At 28.1% G+C, this 17,796-nt stretch overlaps 1 protein-coding gene across 1 annotated transcript in view; it reads right to left on the bottom strand.

Moving 5' to 3' along the window:
• LOAG_18585 (major antigen) overlaps positions 1-13,684 on the bottom strand; it is a 25,729-nt gene extending 12,045 nt beyond the window's left edge. The window contains exons 1-26 of the mRNA XM_020451247.1: positions 13,581-13,684; positions 12,048-12,261; positions 11,546-11,727; positions 11,218-11,353; positions 10,894-11,079; positions 10,413-10,612; positions 10,085-10,205; positions 8,906-8,984; positions 8,285-8,397; positions 8,014-8,108; positions 7,701-7,832; positions 7,505-7,597; positions 7,230-7,369; positions 6,803-6,992; positions 6,350-6,447; positions 5,331-5,550; positions 4,968-5,176; positions 4,261-4,353; positions 3,848-3,942; positions 3,522-3,719; positions 2,851-3,051; positions 2,513-2,672; positions 1,953-2,146; positions 1,610-1,720; positions 1,210-1,335; positions 779-994 (exon numbers count right to left, since the gene is read on the bottom strand). Of these exons, the coding sequence (XP_020304987.1) occupies positions 779-994; positions 1,210-1,335; positions 1,610-1,720; positions 1,953-2,146; positions 2,513-2,672; positions 2,851-3,051; positions 3,522-3,719; positions 3,848-3,942; positions 4,261-4,353; positions 4,968-5,176; positions 5,331-5,550; positions 6,350-6,447; positions 6,803-6,992; positions 7,230-7,369; positions 7,505-7,597; positions 7,701-7,832; positions 8,014-8,108; positions 8,285-8,397; positions 8,906-8,984; positions 10,085-10,205; positions 10,413-10,612; positions 10,894-11,079; positions 11,218-11,353; positions 11,546-11,727; positions 12,048-12,261; positions 13,581-13,660 (3,882 nt within the window). The 5' untranslated portion in view covers positions 13,661-13,684. The remainder of the gene's footprint in view (positions 1-778; positions 995-1,209; positions 1,336-1,609; positions 1,721-1,952; positions 2,147-2,512; positions 2,673-2,850; positions 3,052-3,521; positions 3,720-3,847; positions 3,943-4,260; positions 4,354-4,967; positions 5,177-5,330; positions 5,551-6,349; positions 6,448-6,802; positions 6,993-7,229; positions 7,370-7,504; positions 7,598-7,700; positions 7,833-8,013; positions 8,109-8,284; positions 8,398-8,905; positions 8,985-10,084; positions 10,206-10,412; positions 10,613-10,893; positions 11,080-11,217; positions 11,354-11,545; positions 11,728-12,047; positions 12,262-13,580) is intronic.
• Positions 13,685-17,796: the final 4,112 nt, after the last annotated feature.

Raw genomic sequence — 17,796 nt, 5'->3', positions numbered from 1 at the left:
AGACTGGAAAAAATTTGTTGCAATTTTTTAATTATAATTTTGAATAGAAAAAACATTAGGAAGAAAAACAGATGAAAGAAAATGGGAAATATTAGAAGTTTCCAACTTTCAAAAATTGCAAAAAAAATTTTAAAGAAATAAGAGAGAAGTAAATTTAAAAAAAATTAAAATCTAAAATTAAAAAAGAAGGTAATAATAAATGGATAACATCAATTATCACAGATAACTGATAAAATCTTAACAAGTCATTGCATTTCGGTCAAAAATTTTGCTTGTTTTACAATAAGTACTTCACAAATTAAAGAATTTATAAAAATTTCCCAATTAATTATTTTTTATGCATACTGTTGATCATTATTATTGCTTATTTGTTATTATTAATAATAATTATTCTTGTCGACTGCTGTTGCACTCATTTAAAGAATTATTAAGAAGAAAACTGATATATTCAAGGACTGATGACAGTCATAAATTATGATTTTTTTTATACATACTGCTGATCATTATTATTGTTTATTTGAGAATTGATTATCATCAATTCTTAAATTAATGCTAATTCATTGACTCAATAGACTGACTTATCACTTTACATTCCTTATTAGTCCCAATTAAATGAATTATGTCATTGGACCATTTATTTAAAGTTTCTTTAAGCTTTCTTATGCGAGTTTATTTTACGATCCTTTTTTTCTCCTTCATTTTTATCATTAGCACTAAATCATGATAGTAATATATGGTTAATATTTATGGCAGATACGATTTCACGAATTCAACGTACCTGCAAATCATTAATTTCATACTTGCGAGTCTCCAATTCTTGTACAGCATTAACACGGCCATCTTCGGCAGTTCGATGGGCATTTACGAGATCATTCAACGCCGCCTGATATTCATCCGTCTTACGGAGAAATTGTTCACGTAAAAATTGAACCTCCCGTTGCAGTCTTTCCACTTCACCTCGAAGCACATTACGATCACCTTCGCTAACAATTAGCTGCAAAAAATACCTACGTAATCACCGTTTAACCATTTTGCAAATATTCAACTTTTACTTTTAAAAGGTATAAAATTTCAAGAATATTCAAAATAATTGAGACAATGATGCTAAACAGGTCAGTAATTTAAAAGATGAGAAGCTTCTTAAATTCATATAACAGAATAAATTCTAACACTTCTAAAAGCTTGATAAGCAAATAGATATATTACAACCTTATCAGTTGCATCACGAAGTTCTCCACGTGACTGATTAAGTCGTACTTCCAAGTTTTGAGTTGTTTGCATAAGATTTTCCACTTGCTTAACTTTTTCACGGTATAAATTCTCTAGGCGCTCATGCTGAAAGGTTGACACTAAAAAATTACGCACAAATAGAATAGATAAAAAATTGCGGATAAGTTGATTCAATTATTAAATGAAATAAATAAGACTAACAATACAGTGATGGATAAAGATTAAAAAATCAATGCTTCTTAATTGAAATTTACAAATTAATTGAGACAGAACTGAATATAAGTTAAAAAAGAGAGAAAGAATAATGAGGATTCTCAAGTTAATGATCCGAAATGAATATTCAAAATGATACGAATATTATCAAATTTATCAGTTTTACCTCAGGACGAAGTTTGTCAAGAGCATCAACATGTTTTTTAGCATATTCAGTTGTACGTTGAAGCTTCTGTTTCAAACGATCAATTTCAGCTTCATTTGATTCTTTGGCAGTCTGCAATGAAAGTTTCAAAAAATTAAAAGATTAAAAAAGGAAAAATCTTATTTAGTTTATTTTAGACTAATATTAAGTTAAAATTAAATGAATTAAATAGGAATTTTTTAGTAATTTTTAAAATGTCGAAATTTTCCTTTTTCTTTTCATTTCCTTCCATCTGTTAAACCTACAAAGTTCGGAATAAAATTTGGTAATACAATATTGTTTATAAATCAGTGATATTAAGTACCTTAAGCATATCATTTTCAGCAAGCAATGAATCCATGTCACTTTTCATTTTGTTAAGTTCTATTTGAAGTGATGCACACTGTTCTTCCGCTAAATGGAGCCGTTCACGGGCAGTATCCAATTCAGATTCCAAATTTGCTACAGTTCCTTTGGCATCGCTAACTTCACCTTCCAAACGATGAATTTCACTCGTCACTGCAACAGAGCTAATTTAAATCATTTTGATAGGTTGGATTATAATTTGAGTGTAACATTTAATGAAGGATGCTTTAACGCCTAATGCTTATTGAAGCCAAAAGTACAAATTAAAAAATAATGATCATTTTGGCCATATGTTATATGACCGGATATATGACTTTCTGCATTAAAGAAAAGTTATGATGACATGAAACTAATAATGATATTTAGTTTAACTGTCCATCAGTCAGCTATACCACAACCTACACTTTTGTTATCGATATCATGACAGCATATGCAAAACGAATTTTATTGATATTTTTGAACTTCTTAAATTTTTCAATATTAAAGATTGTTTCGATTTTTTTTGCAAAAAAGACTTACAATCGCGAATTTTATTCTGTTGATCGGTGATAATTTTATTCAATGAACTGATCTTATCTTCTGCAGAAGTAAGTTGCAATTTCATTTCGTTATTAGTTGAAGTAAGCAGTTTGATTTCTTTCCGTGCTGCTTGTAAATCGCTATTGTAACGATTAATTTCCTACGGATTAAACAAAATTTAAGATAAAGTAAACTTAATCATAGCAAATTTATTGAAATCTTAAATAAACATCCGTATATCTCATTAAAATTGAAACTTTGAGTCAGAATCAGAATCAGAAAAAAGCCATTCTATTATAATTACTTAAATTTCAATTATTTTCAAATTAAAAAAATACCTTCTCAGCGTCACGTCGTACAGATGATAATTCATCACGTAAATGATCCAATTCCAAATTTAATGCATCGTATTTTTCCTTCCAATCGTTATTGTCACGTTCCAGGATATTCCCACGATTTTGCAAATCAGCCATAACTCGCTCAGTATCATTTAATTTAGCACGCAACTGTTCCACCAAAACATTCATTGAATCAATCTTCTAAAATCCTTTCATTAATTTTTAACAATTATCAATTTTATTAATTGCCCTTTTAAAAAAAAAAAAAAAAAAAAAAAAAAAACACATGTAAACAAAGCTGAGATAACGAAAAAGTAACTGAAATTTTCATCGATTAAATGCAACGATAAATATTTGGCTAACTGAAGAATAAAAATAAAATAAACGATTTTCATTTTTAAATTAAGCAATTCGGTGGTTAATTTACACAGCTTTTATTTCCATATCCATGCTACATATCTCAATAATTGTCTGATTAAAGAAGAGATCAATTGATGTAACCCATGAATACTTCGATTGAAAGAAGCCAAACAAAAAAAATCATTTCAATTTTTAATCTTTCTCTATTTCCCTTTATTTTACTAGCAAAAAATTTCGCATTCTATACTTGTTTGTTTGAATTGTTTACTTATTTATTTAATTACAGATTAACAATTGTTTAAACAATTAACCTTTTGATGATTATCTCTTTCATTGTCCAATTCGATATGATATCTTTCTTGTGCCGCTGTCGCTTCTTTTCGAACTTTTTCAATTTCATTTTGTAATTTCTGCTTTAGTTCAGCGATCTCAGCATTCAGTCGATCAGTATCGTGATCTTTTGCATTAAGTTCATCTTGGAAAAGGATGATACGTTTTTCCAAATCATCCTGAAAATTATTCCTTAACTATAATGCAAATTCACCAAAAAACTTTGTAAAGCACAAATATTTTCACTTGCAAGCTTATCCAAGCTTTAAATTTCGTCAGATCTCAATTAAATAATCCAGAAACTAACTTTGTCAGTTTCAAGTTTCTCCAATTCGGTCTTGTATTTGTTAATTTCATAGATTTCCGTTTCATGCTTTACGATCATCTTTTCACTTCTGCTATCTGAAAGACCAACACTTTTGGTTTACATTCAAATTGAGCATATATCATTAAAAAATTATATATTAATTACCAGTGATAAATATAAATGATGATAATCAACACTGTTAGAATAATTAAAGTAAGCACAAATCAAGAATAGTAATTTCCCTAATGCTTACAATGTTAGTAATTATTCTATCATTTCTTTTTTAAATTTTATCAAATGACAGGAATATTGCAATAGGAATAGCTGGAAATATTATCTCAAAATTATTTGAAATACTTCATTTCTTATTACTTGATAATTAATTTCTAAAGAGTAATTTAAAACTGCTTTACCATGTGATTTTATTGTTTCACGATCATCTAAACCTGTTCTGATACTTTCGTCTAATTTCGCCTTGAAATTTGCATCCATTTTTGCCAAACGATCTACAAAAGAAAAAATTATTCATTGGTCGATCAAAATTGATTGGATAATGAGAAAATAATAGTCCAAATTGTTATGTTTATAAAATTATGCTCAAATTTAAAAACCACTCTTACATTTAGTCCTAATTAATATTTTTACTTCCTTTCTACCTTAACCATGAATAACATTGGCAGTGATAAATTGATACTTCGAAAACATCTCTCAAATAATTTTTTTAAATATATGTATGTATATGTATATATATATACCATATTTTTGATCATAGATTTGATAACAAACTTCTAATTTGTTGATATTATCATTATCACCAAGATTTCAGTGTTATTAAAATTCAGTTACATATCCAATATAATTAATGGTAGGTTTATTTACTACAAATTAAATGTTTCTAATCTTAACCCCACAATTTTTCTTGCATTATCATTTTCACCAAGATAAACTGATATGACGCTTATTCCTTCATGAATTCTTGAGGGCAATTAATAATTAATTCAAACAAACGTAGACGCAAAAAGATAAAATTTTTTCGACTGGTTCAACAAAAAGGAAAGGAAAAGGAAATTCAAATCACCATTTAAAATAACGATCTAAAGGAAAAGAAAATTCAAATCACCATTTAATGCAACGATCTCAGCACGAGCTTCTTCAAGTTCCTTTTTAAGAAGATGATTGCGATTCGTTTCTTGTTTCAGATCATCACGTGCTATACGTTCATGACTTTCCAATTCTTGATTATCTTTTCTAATACGTTCCGTTTCCTGCTCTAATTTGCGGATTCTTTCATTAAGTGAATTAAGCTCCGTGTCACTTTTTTGTTTCGCACTGTAACATTTCCACTTTTTATTATTACCTATAAGTTCTCTTTTTGCTTTTGTATGATAATACGTAAAAACAAATAGAAAGAAGATAGCTATAACACGTATGTGATGTATATAATAAATATGCCCTTATACTTCTAAAAATTTCAATAGCAAACCCGCTAAGATCATTCTTGTCCTGTTGTAAACGATTATTCATTTCCGTTAACTTTTCGACTTCTTTCTTTGCAGCAATTAACGAATTCTCCGTGCTGCTCAGTTTAGCCTGATTTGTTTTCAACTGCGTATCGAAATCATCATTTTGACGACGAATAACTGTCACCTCAGTCATATATTCATTGATTTGTTTCTTGAAATTATTGATTTCATCCAAATGACCTTAAAACGAAATTAATTCAAACTTTTTATTTCTAGATAAGAAAAATGATTTAAAATGATTAATTAAGGGAAACGCTAACAGTTCTATTCCATCCCCTAACCTATGTTCCGAAAATGAAATGATGTTTTGCTACTTTTGACTAATCCTCCATTCAGTACTAATTTGACATCAAATTTCTAGCCAAAGTAAATAATTTCATAGAAATTAGAAATGAATTAACAATTAAAAATGAATCACAAATTTCAAAAAGTTAAAAAAAATTAGCAGCTAATCGCTGCTGTTAGCATAGGTGATATTTATTAAATTTCTAAAAACAACACAACTAATCAAGTCTACTTTTGGATAATGATCATATCATTTCAAGTAAAAAAGTGATTTAAATAAGTGAGTAGTAATCATATGAATAATCAATGAAGGAATTTTTTTTTTTTGCAATATGAAGCCAAGCCAATCACTGATATGATGTTGTTCTGCACTATTAATTTTTTTAAATACGTGTTATTTTATGCTTATTAAATTGAATATTCCAACACAGACACTGAATTATCTAAGTTTTATCCATAATTATTTCTTTTGATATTTTTACTGAACTTCGATGATAATATGCTAGTGCCAGTACGATGCATAAGTACCCAATTATTAATATTACTGTTTACATTCTCTCATATCTTTTCTCCTTCCGTCGTAGTTTAAAATATATTCTATACTACTTTTTATTATAATCTGATAATAACTGTAACAATAAACTGATAATAATTGAAGAGTGGAAATAATCGAAAAAGATAATTAGTAACAAACGTTGATTAAGCTTTTCCGCATCACCACGCTCCTTTGCTTCAATATTCAGCTTATTTTCTAAATCACGAAGTGCATGTGTCAGCGCATCCTTTTCCTTACTATAAAAATTTTTATTGCACTTAGTAAGTAATAATATTCACTAGCTATAAACTCTGTTCAAGTTTAATTTATTATTAATTGATGATTCCGATATGTAAGACGACATATGATCAATTCAAATCATATTAGATCAAAATTCACTACTTTCCAACTGTTTTCCCGTTTTTTGTAATTTTTTCATGTCTACATTGGAAATCGCAATCTTAACAAAAAGATTTCATTAATTTTAAATTATTAACATCAATTATTCTTTCAAAATCCTGAATCTAAATTTTTAAACTCAACTTTAAATTTTTAAATTAAACATTTTTTCCTCTTTTTTATTAATCAAGCGACAATATACGACCAACTTACATAATATCATCACGTTGTTGTTTGATTTCTTTTACAGTCAGTTCAATAGCTACCGTATTCTTGTTGGCGCTATCGTAGTTTATCTGCAAATTGTCAAATTCACTGGTCATGGCATCGAATCGTGTACGTTGGTCCTCCAAGTCATTAGCCAAACGTTGACGCATAATCTCCAAATTTTTCAGTGCATTATCTGCAAAAAGCTTTATTGAAATCCCTCCAGAAGTTTCTTCGGCATTCTTGAAGCTACCATAGAGAACTGGACAGTAATAGTTCGACAATAAGTGAGAACAGAATAGATTGTTACGAGGTTTATTAGCTTAAAGAGGATGTTAATTCTGAAAAAATACTTCATGAGAATATGAAATTCGGAAAAATGTATGTCATGGATGTTAATCTCGACGTATCATCTGACACGAAACTTATCTACCTTTCTCTTCCAGTTTTCTGACGATATTATTGTAGTCCCTTTCAATCTCTTGAACTCGATTTTTCATCCGATCAGCTTCATCCTTTAGCCTCTTGTTATCTTCCAGAAGTGTTTCAATGCGATTCATAAGTTCACTTATGCTGCGAACAATTAATTTTAAACACCAAAAATTTATAAAATCGAAAAATTATTAACTCTGATTCGTTGTGTAACCAATTTTAACATACTAAAATCCTCTCTTTAAATCAAACTTGATCAATTTTCTAAAAAGCTACCGTATTTTAGTTTCATCTTCGATTTTACGAATGCGCTCCTCCGCATCTTCAGCGGCCCTTCGTTCCACATCTGACAGAGTGCTGCTGAACTGTCTGAAAATAATCAGTCAAAATCGTTTAACAATCAACGGTTTTCCGAAAAATGTTCCCGGAAGAAATACTGATTTATGTCTTTAAAAAGAGAAACATTACTTACTCTCGCATTTTCCGAATTTCATCTTCAAGGTGACGACGTCCACTCTCGATGGATGCTTTTTCCTGCTCAAGATTTTTCAAACGATCTTCCAAATTTTTCACTGTATGATTTGCGTCATCCAATTCTCTTTGTCTACATGTTAAAAATAAAATTATTGAAATTCCTCCCCTCCCCCCCAAAAAAAAAATAAAATAAAAAATGAAAGAATTCCTTGCATTATTGCCAAGTTTAATTTGAAAAAAATAAAAACAAAAAGGCAATTCATAATTTTGCAAAATTTTTTCCTTCTCAGTTTTATTCTTTTCTTTTTTACCGATTCATTAGTGTTCGATTTGCTTCGGCAATTTGCTTTTCCAAACCACGACGAATTTCTTCAATTGAATCACATTTGGTAGTAAGTTCACTAATCTAAATTTATCTTAGAAAAGTGATTGTCTTGAAATTATAGTTTTTTTAAAATTTAAATTATATTTTTTACATTCTTACTTTTGTAATTCTTCTGCAAACACTTTTTTTGGTAATCTTTTAGTTACAACTTCTTAAAAATTATCATTAAATCTTTTTTTGACAACAGAAATTCATACTTGAACTTCAGCATTTTTCAATTTACGTTGTAATACATTATTATCATTCATACGGCTGTTTAACACGTAACGAACGCTGCGAACAACTTCGGGTGGTGGAACATAACTCTTTACTGGAACAAAAAAAAGACCTCATACTTTCTCAAATATCATTCATTCTTTTGAATTTCCTTATGTTTTCTTATTTACTTCTATTATTCCTCATATTTTTTTATTTTGAATTAACATATTTCAAATTTAAAAAAAAAAAGAGAAGGAATACGGTTAACTTCACTTCTTTTAATGAAAGAACAAACTGAAAAAAATAGTATGACAGGAGAAAAAATTATTAATATTAAATTTAAATCCGAGAAAAAAATACATTAGAAAGAAAAATGGAAGAGGATAAAAGAAAAAATAGGAAAGATACAAAGAAGGAAAATAACAAATACTTCCCATTTATAATAAATTAATAGAAAGTTCTTCAAATAGATTTTAAAAGGAAAAAGAAACAGAAATTTACCAATAATTAGCAGACTGATAAAAGAACTGGTACGATAGAAAGTTGAAGAAAAAAGCGAATGAAATTTTGTAATCTGATAAATATGGAAGAAGATCTATTTAAAATAATAATGAACATACCTGGTGATGGTGTTCGTGTTTTCTTTTGAGCGTCAGTTTCATAATCATGCGTCATATCATATAATTTACGAAGAGCATTCTAAAAACAAACCACAATTAATGTACGTAAAGAAAATGGATATTTACATGTAGATAACGTAAAATCTAAAAAGAGAAAATATGGGACTTATCAAAAATTCTTTCTAATTTATATAAAGCCATTAATTATTAACAAGCAGTGAGCTCTTTTTTTCTTATATTAAAAAGAAATTTTAATGTTACATGTTTACATTTCTTATATAATGAAATATGATAAGATTAACATGTCATAGTTCCACGTATAATTAGATAGATATATGAATCATCCATAATTAATCAAGAATTTTGTTTTTGTTGTAGCAACTTTTTCATTGAATACTTGTTATGTCGTATTTTGATAAATTGTATATGGTCACGCTTTCACGTTTAATACTTACTTAGATTTGTCAATAATCACATCATGCACTGTTTTGACTAATTTCGTCACTGCTAATTAAGATGCAAGCTTAACGTGAAAAGATTTTTGGATATAAAAAGCAATAATTTGTGCACAAATTATTAATTATATGACGTGAATTATTCAATTAATATAACGTATCGGTTGATACGGTGTTCCTACTAATCGTATTGATTGAATAGATCGATAGAGCAAATATTTTTAGAAGCTCACAATGTGTATTTAAGAAAAGCTTATAATGCGCACTTATCAAACTAATTTTGGTTTAATTCAATTGTCAACCGAGACTAATAATTAATCAGATCAGTTTGAACTATGGATACATTTGCTATATTCGATTGCGTTCAGAAAATGTTTCATAATGACTTGAAGAACTCATTTGCTAATTATTTTACCACTTAAGAAGAAATTTCAAATATTTACATAATAGAATTTTTTGATAATTCTTTTATTATTATTTGAATAATCCCTTTATCAATAAACAAAAAATTCTGGTGCTCAAGTATTTGGGAACTATGCACAAGCATTTAGAAAAAATTCTACTAGTCCTTCATTATTGAAATGACTTGAATATTATTTATTAATTTCGATAACAACAAAAAAATTTTCCATTTTTCCTTTGTCGGAAATCCAAAGATATTATATTTTTTTTGAAAAGTAAAAGAACACTTTGACTTTTACGAAAAAGAAAAGAAAATAAAGACCTGGCTTTCAGCAAGACGATCACGTGTACGTTTCAGATCACTTTCTAGAGCAACCAATTTATTATGGCTTTCATCATCACGACTTTCTAGCTCGATGATGCGCTTCGCACTTTCCTCATATCTGTAATTATTAGTAGGAAACTAAATCTGGATTACTTATGAATTTACAAAGAGGCAAGATTGTTCGTGTTTTGGACTTTTTGTAAGCGGAATTCGTTTTAGCCCTGAAACCGGAAACGTTTTCAAGAATATTAAATCATTTATTTCAGCTAATACTGGTTAGCTTTCAATCGTTTAGATTCCCGGTTTCAAAATAATATAAACAAACTTTCTCATAAGTTCATCATGTAAACCGGCATCTTCGGAACGAGCCAAGCGAAGCTCAGTGATCAATTCTGGTCCAATTACCGGAACTGCTTGTTGTTGCGAGTCGTGGAAACGTTTAACAGCTTCGACCAGTACAGTATCCTGTGTGATATCCACTCCACTTTCGCTTGACAAATCCGACAGTAATGTATGTGTACCGCTCTGAATATTACAATAATTTGAATAATTTGAATATTACAATAAATTTCTTGAATTTTGCTTCTATCTTCTAATCATGTTTAAACATCCGGCTACAAGCCAAATATTTAAACTTGATCGGAAGCGAAATTAACTAGAACTGTATATGTTATCATATTTGCTGAAGAAATGCATGTGAGTTAACTCACCAAACTAACGCATATTGTTTTATTTACCGGCAGTTATTTGTTTTCATTTGATATTTGAATACGGAGACATTTTTCGCTTGAACGAAAAAAAATCACCTCAATATTTAGTCCTCGGACAAGACCGCTTACATGCCGAATTACTTTAATGAATTCGTTACGTTGATTTTCCAAATCACGTTCCGTTTGTTCTCTGTATTCTGAACATTGTCTACGTACGCGTTGTAACTCTGACCACAATTCCATCATTTTACGCTGCTCATCGCCCAAATATCGTGTAAGATTCTGGAATTTTTTCGTTTTTTTGAAAGTATATTAATTATTGTGAATGTTATTACCATTACCAGTCAATATTAATCATTATTACAATGAATACCTTCTTTTTTATAAAGGTTCTGTAACGACAATAATAATATTAAATACCCGTTCCCGAGTTTGATAAACTCTTTCCTTATCACGGATACTGATTTCAAATTGTTGGCGTAAACGCTGAATCTCGGCTTGTAATTGATCATTTTGAAGACGTTCCTGTTGCAATTGCATAGCCAAATCTTCCGCTCTGAAATGCAAATATTAAAGGAATTTGAGAAAACAAAGCTAAACCTTTGACCTTTCTGATCTGTAAAAGACCAATCAATCCTCTTTATTAAAATCCAACCTACTTTCCAATATTTATAACTAAATCTGTCTTTATCTATTTCTTTTTTCCTTGAAAATCCGTTTCAACTATAACATTTCAACTATAACAAACCTTCTACGTTCATCCTCTAATTGGTTTGCAAATTCCGCATCGCCAATTTCTTGCATTTTAAATTTTGGACTAAGTAACCATTCCTCTTTTAGCTTCATACTTGTCAAATCATCCGGATCATTCAGTTCACGCACCGTAATTCTTCCCTCGATTTCCGCAAAACGCTGCCGATATTGCTCAATCTGAAGGAGCTCTTTTACTTCAGAAAAAAGATAACTAAAAGGAAAAAACTTTATAAATTTTGAAGAAATTAAGCTTATCGAAAGTCATAAGAAAAGTTCCGAGTTTTGCAGAAATCAAATATTTCCTTAAAAGATTAAACACATTAAATAAAGAAAAATTAGATGAAAAAAAAATTTGAAGAAATGAACTTTACCATTACCCTACAGATGTGAATCCTATCATGGTAATGACAATACAAATGTAAATTTCATTATAATTTTATAAATGCGAATGTTATCGTGATTATAGGATCAGATAAAAGGTTAAGAATAATACGCACCTTGCGCTGCAGTGCAGCCATTATATCAGCGTGTTCACGTTGTTGTTCAGCGTTTGCATCTATACGTCTCTTGTAATTAATCAGTTCATCTTTGGAGTGGTCATAAAGAAGCTTCGAAATCCCCTCTCCTGTCATGCCGTATCCGAGGTCAACTTGATCCACTGAGTCGATATATTCGATATTATCACCTGTATTGCCACCACTTTCTGCTATCCTAAAATTTTCGACTAATATTGAATACGCTAACATTATTCATAATAAAATTAAATAAATCAGTTCAGATCAGATCTCATTAGGATCAAAGATATAATCAGATTCATGATTTCCACTGATTACAACATTAATGAATGATATAATGGATATGTTGAAGTGCGGTTCAGATAAAATAATTAATATCAAAAATGTTCCACATTTCTCTCTTCCTTTTTGACAAAGAAAAAATTTACGAGTTTTTCATTTTTTATTTTTAGAAAAACAAGAAATGAATTTTTTCCTCCCATTTAAATATTTCTTTTATTTTCTGTCCAAAGCATACAATATTAATTTGCATGCAAATCTAAAGGTGAATAAAATAAAACCATACTTCAGCAATTATTAATTTTCCTCTTTCCACTTTTTTCCTTTTCAAAACAATAATTCCAAAATTTATCTGTTCAAAAAGTCATAAATTGAACTATATTTCTAAAAATGACCATTGAGGAAGGTGAGAGAGGCAATATGATACAGAAATAGATTTTTCGTGAAAAACAAATAGAATGAATAAAGATTTTGCAAAATTAATTGGTTGTAATACAATTTCTATATTACTTTTATTAACACTTTTATTCTTTTCTTCCTAATACTATCAAAGGCTGTAATTATAGAAAGAAGTACAGAAAACATTAAAGACAACAGTAGCAGTAGCAACAGTAATGATTCTAGCAAATTTTACAAAAGAAAAATAAAAAACAAAAAAATAAATAAATAAGTAAATAAGTAAATAGACAAAAATGATATAAATTGATGAAATGATAAATTTAAAAATCCAATTATCATTAAAATTGAGAATCTAAAATCTCACCTTTGAAACATTAGAAACATCCTATTTAGCATCAAATGTTAAATGAATCTCATTATAATTCTAAATTGCATTAAAAAAGAACGTTCATTTTACACTTCGCATCATTTCAATACTTTTCGAATTTTTATTTACGCCAAAACTTTAAAATAAATAGATCGGAAAATTATTGGAATGTTTTTTTGCATTATGTGACATTTTCTTTTCTTTTTTTAATCCAACTAATACGGAAAAGAAAAATGAGTGAAAAATTTTGAAATGTAGTTTTTTTTTTTTGGGAAATAAACCAAAAAGAAAAATTTTGTCCGAATTAAAATACATGTACTTAATATGCAAACAAGTATCTTATCACTTTTTCCCTGTAATTTTTCATAATTTCATATCGTTTTGCTATCGCTTTTATTTCCTGCAAAATTTTCATTTTTTTCTATCCTTTTTTCATTTTTCTCGTTGATTTTGTTGTGAAAATAACTTACTCATATTTCACATCGCGAGAAATTGTTTTTTCAGCGCTACGCCGTCCCTTTGACGGAGTACCTTCCCTTGCTTGTTGCATTTTTTTTAGCAGTTCAGCTGAAACACCATTTTATATTCGAATTAATCAATTTAAATTAATCTTTTGTTTTATGTAAACGCTTTCGATTAAATACAACAGCATTTGCAGATATTAACCTAAGTATAGCACTGCTATTACTACTACACTACTATTACTAATAACAATAGTGACAATAAAAACAATACATAATAATATGAATAATAATGATCCCAGTAGTAAAATTTGTTTGATTTTTGTAGTTTCAATAAAATTTACAACTGAATAATACACCTTACCTAATACATAAAAAAAGATGAAGTTAAAAATTTAATACGAAATAAATTAAATAAATAAATTCTTTTATAAATTTGAAATATAAATTCCTCACAAACATAAAATTTTTCAAGTTTGAAATTTAAAACTTTTATCACAGAAGTATTTTAAATTTAATTTCGAGTATGAAAAGACAGAAACAAAAATAAAAATAAAACAGAAAAAAAGGGAAGAATTCAATCATATTATATCTACCAGTATGAAAGATAAATTACAAAGAATCGCAAGGTATGAATGAATCGACCGGATAGATAGGACTGTAAAATCACTGACTGGTAGCGCTTTTGAGAATTAGGAATAGATGATGTGTTATCGATGATAAATCAATATGCAAATTCCGAAAAAGAATACATACTATTACTGTAGCAAAAAGAAAGAGAGAAAAAGAACAGATAAAAAAAACTTTTTTAAATAAGATCATATATTTCTCATCATATATATGCAAATTATCGCCCACTTGTCAATTTTCATAAAATCCATAAATTATTCTATTGGAATAATATCGTAATTTACTTCTCAAATTTTAATTTCTTGAAAATTTTCAAATTATTAAAATCTACAATTCGTTTTATTAAAATGACATTATATTCTGTTTCCAAAACTTTAAAATTAGAAATGAGGGAGAAAAAGCGTGGAGGTAATGAAACGATCATATGAAGAGTGATACTAATATTTTCACTTTACACTATTTTATTCATAATGATATGAGCAAAAAGAAAAAGTGCAGAATTTAAAATTCCAAAATAATAACAATATATGAAAATGAAATTTTATTTTAAAAATTAGTTTTACAGACAAAAAAAGCGCATGTATAATACCATGCTTTCGTTGAAATGATAGACACATAGTAAGAAATACCAATTAAGAATAAGAGTATCAACTGAAATACCAATTACGAATAATGGCAAAGAGTATTAATTGAAAGATAACTAGTTGATAAGAGAGTAATTCATTCAATCCGAATATAGGATGAATAAATTATCCAAGATAAACTGGCAAAAATTGTCCTTTTTTTTGGCCAAGATTATCCTTCATATTTTGGGCAATTTATCTAACATTCTTTAACTTTTTACGAAAACTTTTTTGCTTCTTTTCATTTCCCAAAGGATATTTCTATGACCTTTTCATATTTCATCTAAATACTACTCTATTTACTTCCTTTTCCTAAAATTTAAGAGAAAAAAAAAGGAAAGAAATTAAATTTGTAAAACAACAAAAAACGAATAGTTATGCTGAAATAAATCTCCAAAAATCCCAAAAGAATAATGTAAATTCTGCTCAAATGCTTACGGAATTATTTGAAACGAGGCAAACAAATGCTGTTCATTTTCAAGATGGGAAATGGTTTAGATGAGGCGGGGAGGAACGGGAAAGGCGGGGTAAAACGGGAAAACAACTAGGTGGAGTGAAAGACGAAAAGAAGAGAAGGCGGAAAAAAAAATGAAACGAAACATAACGGATGATACAAAATTAAATGGGATAAGCGTTAAAACAAAAATTTTAACAGAAAAAAAAAAAAGAAAAAGAAAATTAAGAACGAATGGATTTTATTATTAGAAGTTGAAATAAGAAATATATTTTAAAAAAAAAACAAAAAAGATTCGGTTTGGAAAATTTTTGAAATTTCCAAATGTCTAAAAAAATTTTTATGATCGAAAAACATAAATTTAGATTTACATATGAAAACATAGAAACACATCTTCCAATAAAAAAAAAGCGAAAAAAATAAAAGAAAAAATCCTTTTTTTTTAAAATGTAAATGATATGCCATTTGATGAACAGACAGTGTTATTTAAGATTTTTCGAAAAAAACAAACGTGAACGCAAAAAAAAAGAAAAAACAAGGGAGATTTATTCCTAAAAGATTCCTTTAAATTAAATTTCCCGTGATAAAACATAATGTAATTGATAAGGATTAAAAGAAAAAGACTTTTTTCTTGCTCTTTTTTTCCTTTCAGAGAGCTAAAAATTTCGATCAGTATTTTATGGCGCAAAAAATTTTTGCGATATTTTTGATAAAGCAAAAATTTCTACCGGTATTTTGTGACAAAAGTGCAACTTTTGTTGATGTTTTATGGGACAAAAAAAATTTTATGATATTTTGATGAAACAGAGGGAAATTTTACTGATATGTCGGTGAAAATTTAATGATGGCATTCAGTCTTTCGTTCTTTTTCTTCCTCCCCTGAGAATTTTATGGTTTGAAAATATTAAAATTTTCACTTATCAGTTGATTATTTCAAAAGATTGAGCTAAAGAAATGCTGCAAATCACATGTTAACCGCATCCACAAAGTATTTATGGGTATTTTTAATCGGTTCGTAAAATGTAAAAAATTTCCGACCGCTCATACTAATAAATAAAATTTTTTTTCTCCTGAAAAAACGAGAAAGAATATGAAATTTCAAACTGTTACACCGGAAGCTGTAAAATTATAGCGATGGCATAAATAGCACTTTTCAATGCTATCTCTAGAAATAGTTTTAGAAAAGAGAAAATAAAAAGAAAAAAATCCATTCGTTTTCATTGAAATTGTGGCTTTTAAGTAAATTATTATTGAAAATGTAAAGAAAATGAATAAAGGGATCGAGGAACATAAGAAAAAAATTTCCATTTATTAACACAGAAAAAGAAATCGATAAATTAATAGAAATAAAAAGTTAGATTACCATTCATCTACAACGTTTCACTTTTCTACACTGCAACATTTATAATACAAACAATTGATACATCTTTGTAATCTAACTTTTTATTTTTTTATATTTTTAAAAACGGTTAATCTTTAAAAAAATAAAAAATAAAAACTAGCCAAATAAGATAAATAGCCTAATTTAAAATGATGTTTTAATTCGTTTCCCCTCTTTTCTTCTTTTGGCCGTTTTTTCCCCCTTCCTCTCCTTCAAACTTTCCAATTATCATATAATTTTTAGTTCATTAACGATCAGCCAAATCATTCGTACACACATTTTTGGTAATACTACCTATTCCAAATGATTGATATATATCCATAAATAAAGCCTAATTACATTTGTCTTTCTTTCTAAATTAACATTAAAGTAGCATTTAAATAGAAAGAAAAAAATGCATGTTGAATTTTTCACAGTTTCGAATTATTAATTTAAGAAACAGTGAAACAAAAAAGAAGAATAGAGCTTTGAAATTATTTCGTCAAATGCATAAAAAGTTAAAGAAAAACAATAGTTTTAAACAAATTTTAGTGCTGTGTAAATTAATTGGTCCACTAAACAATTATAATAATTATAGCTATTATAACAGACTATTTCAGTTAATTGAAATCGTTGTTATGTTCTTTTCGTGTTAACAAATTATTCATCTGAATATAGTTAAAAAACATTGGGAACTTAATTAACTTTTTTGTTAAATTGTTTAATTTCAAGCTATTGTCATCCAAAAATTATCAAAGAAAACAGGGAATTATCCTCTTCTGCTTTTTTTCCCACCATATAATTAAAATTACAGTTAAAAAATTTTCCAAATTTACTATTTCTTCCATTGGTGAACAAATGAGCAGTATGAAATTTATGTGCATGTTTTTCGTACTGATTGCATTTCAAAACCTGAAATTGAACAATTGAACAAATTCCGGATTTTGTTCACATTATCAAGCCAACCCTTTTTTTGCTCTTACTGCAACTCTTTCTCATTACCAATACATTGGAAATGAAACGGTGAAAAAAAAAAAAAAAAGAAAAAACCTGAAGCAAAAGTACATTTGAAGTAAGAATGATTATCAATTAAGACTTTTTAATACGGTTAATCAATCAACGAATCGGAATGCAAAACAGAGAAAAAAAAAAAAAAAG

This window comes from Loa loa, assembly GCF_000183805.2.
Source record: "Loa loa unplaced genomic scaffold supercont3.380, whole genome shotgun sequence".
Classification (NCBI taxonomy): Eukaryota; Metazoa; Nematoda; class Chromadorea; order Rhabditida; family Onchocercidae; genus Loa; species Loa loa.
This window is presented reverse-complemented; position numbering and strand designations above follow the sequence as displayed.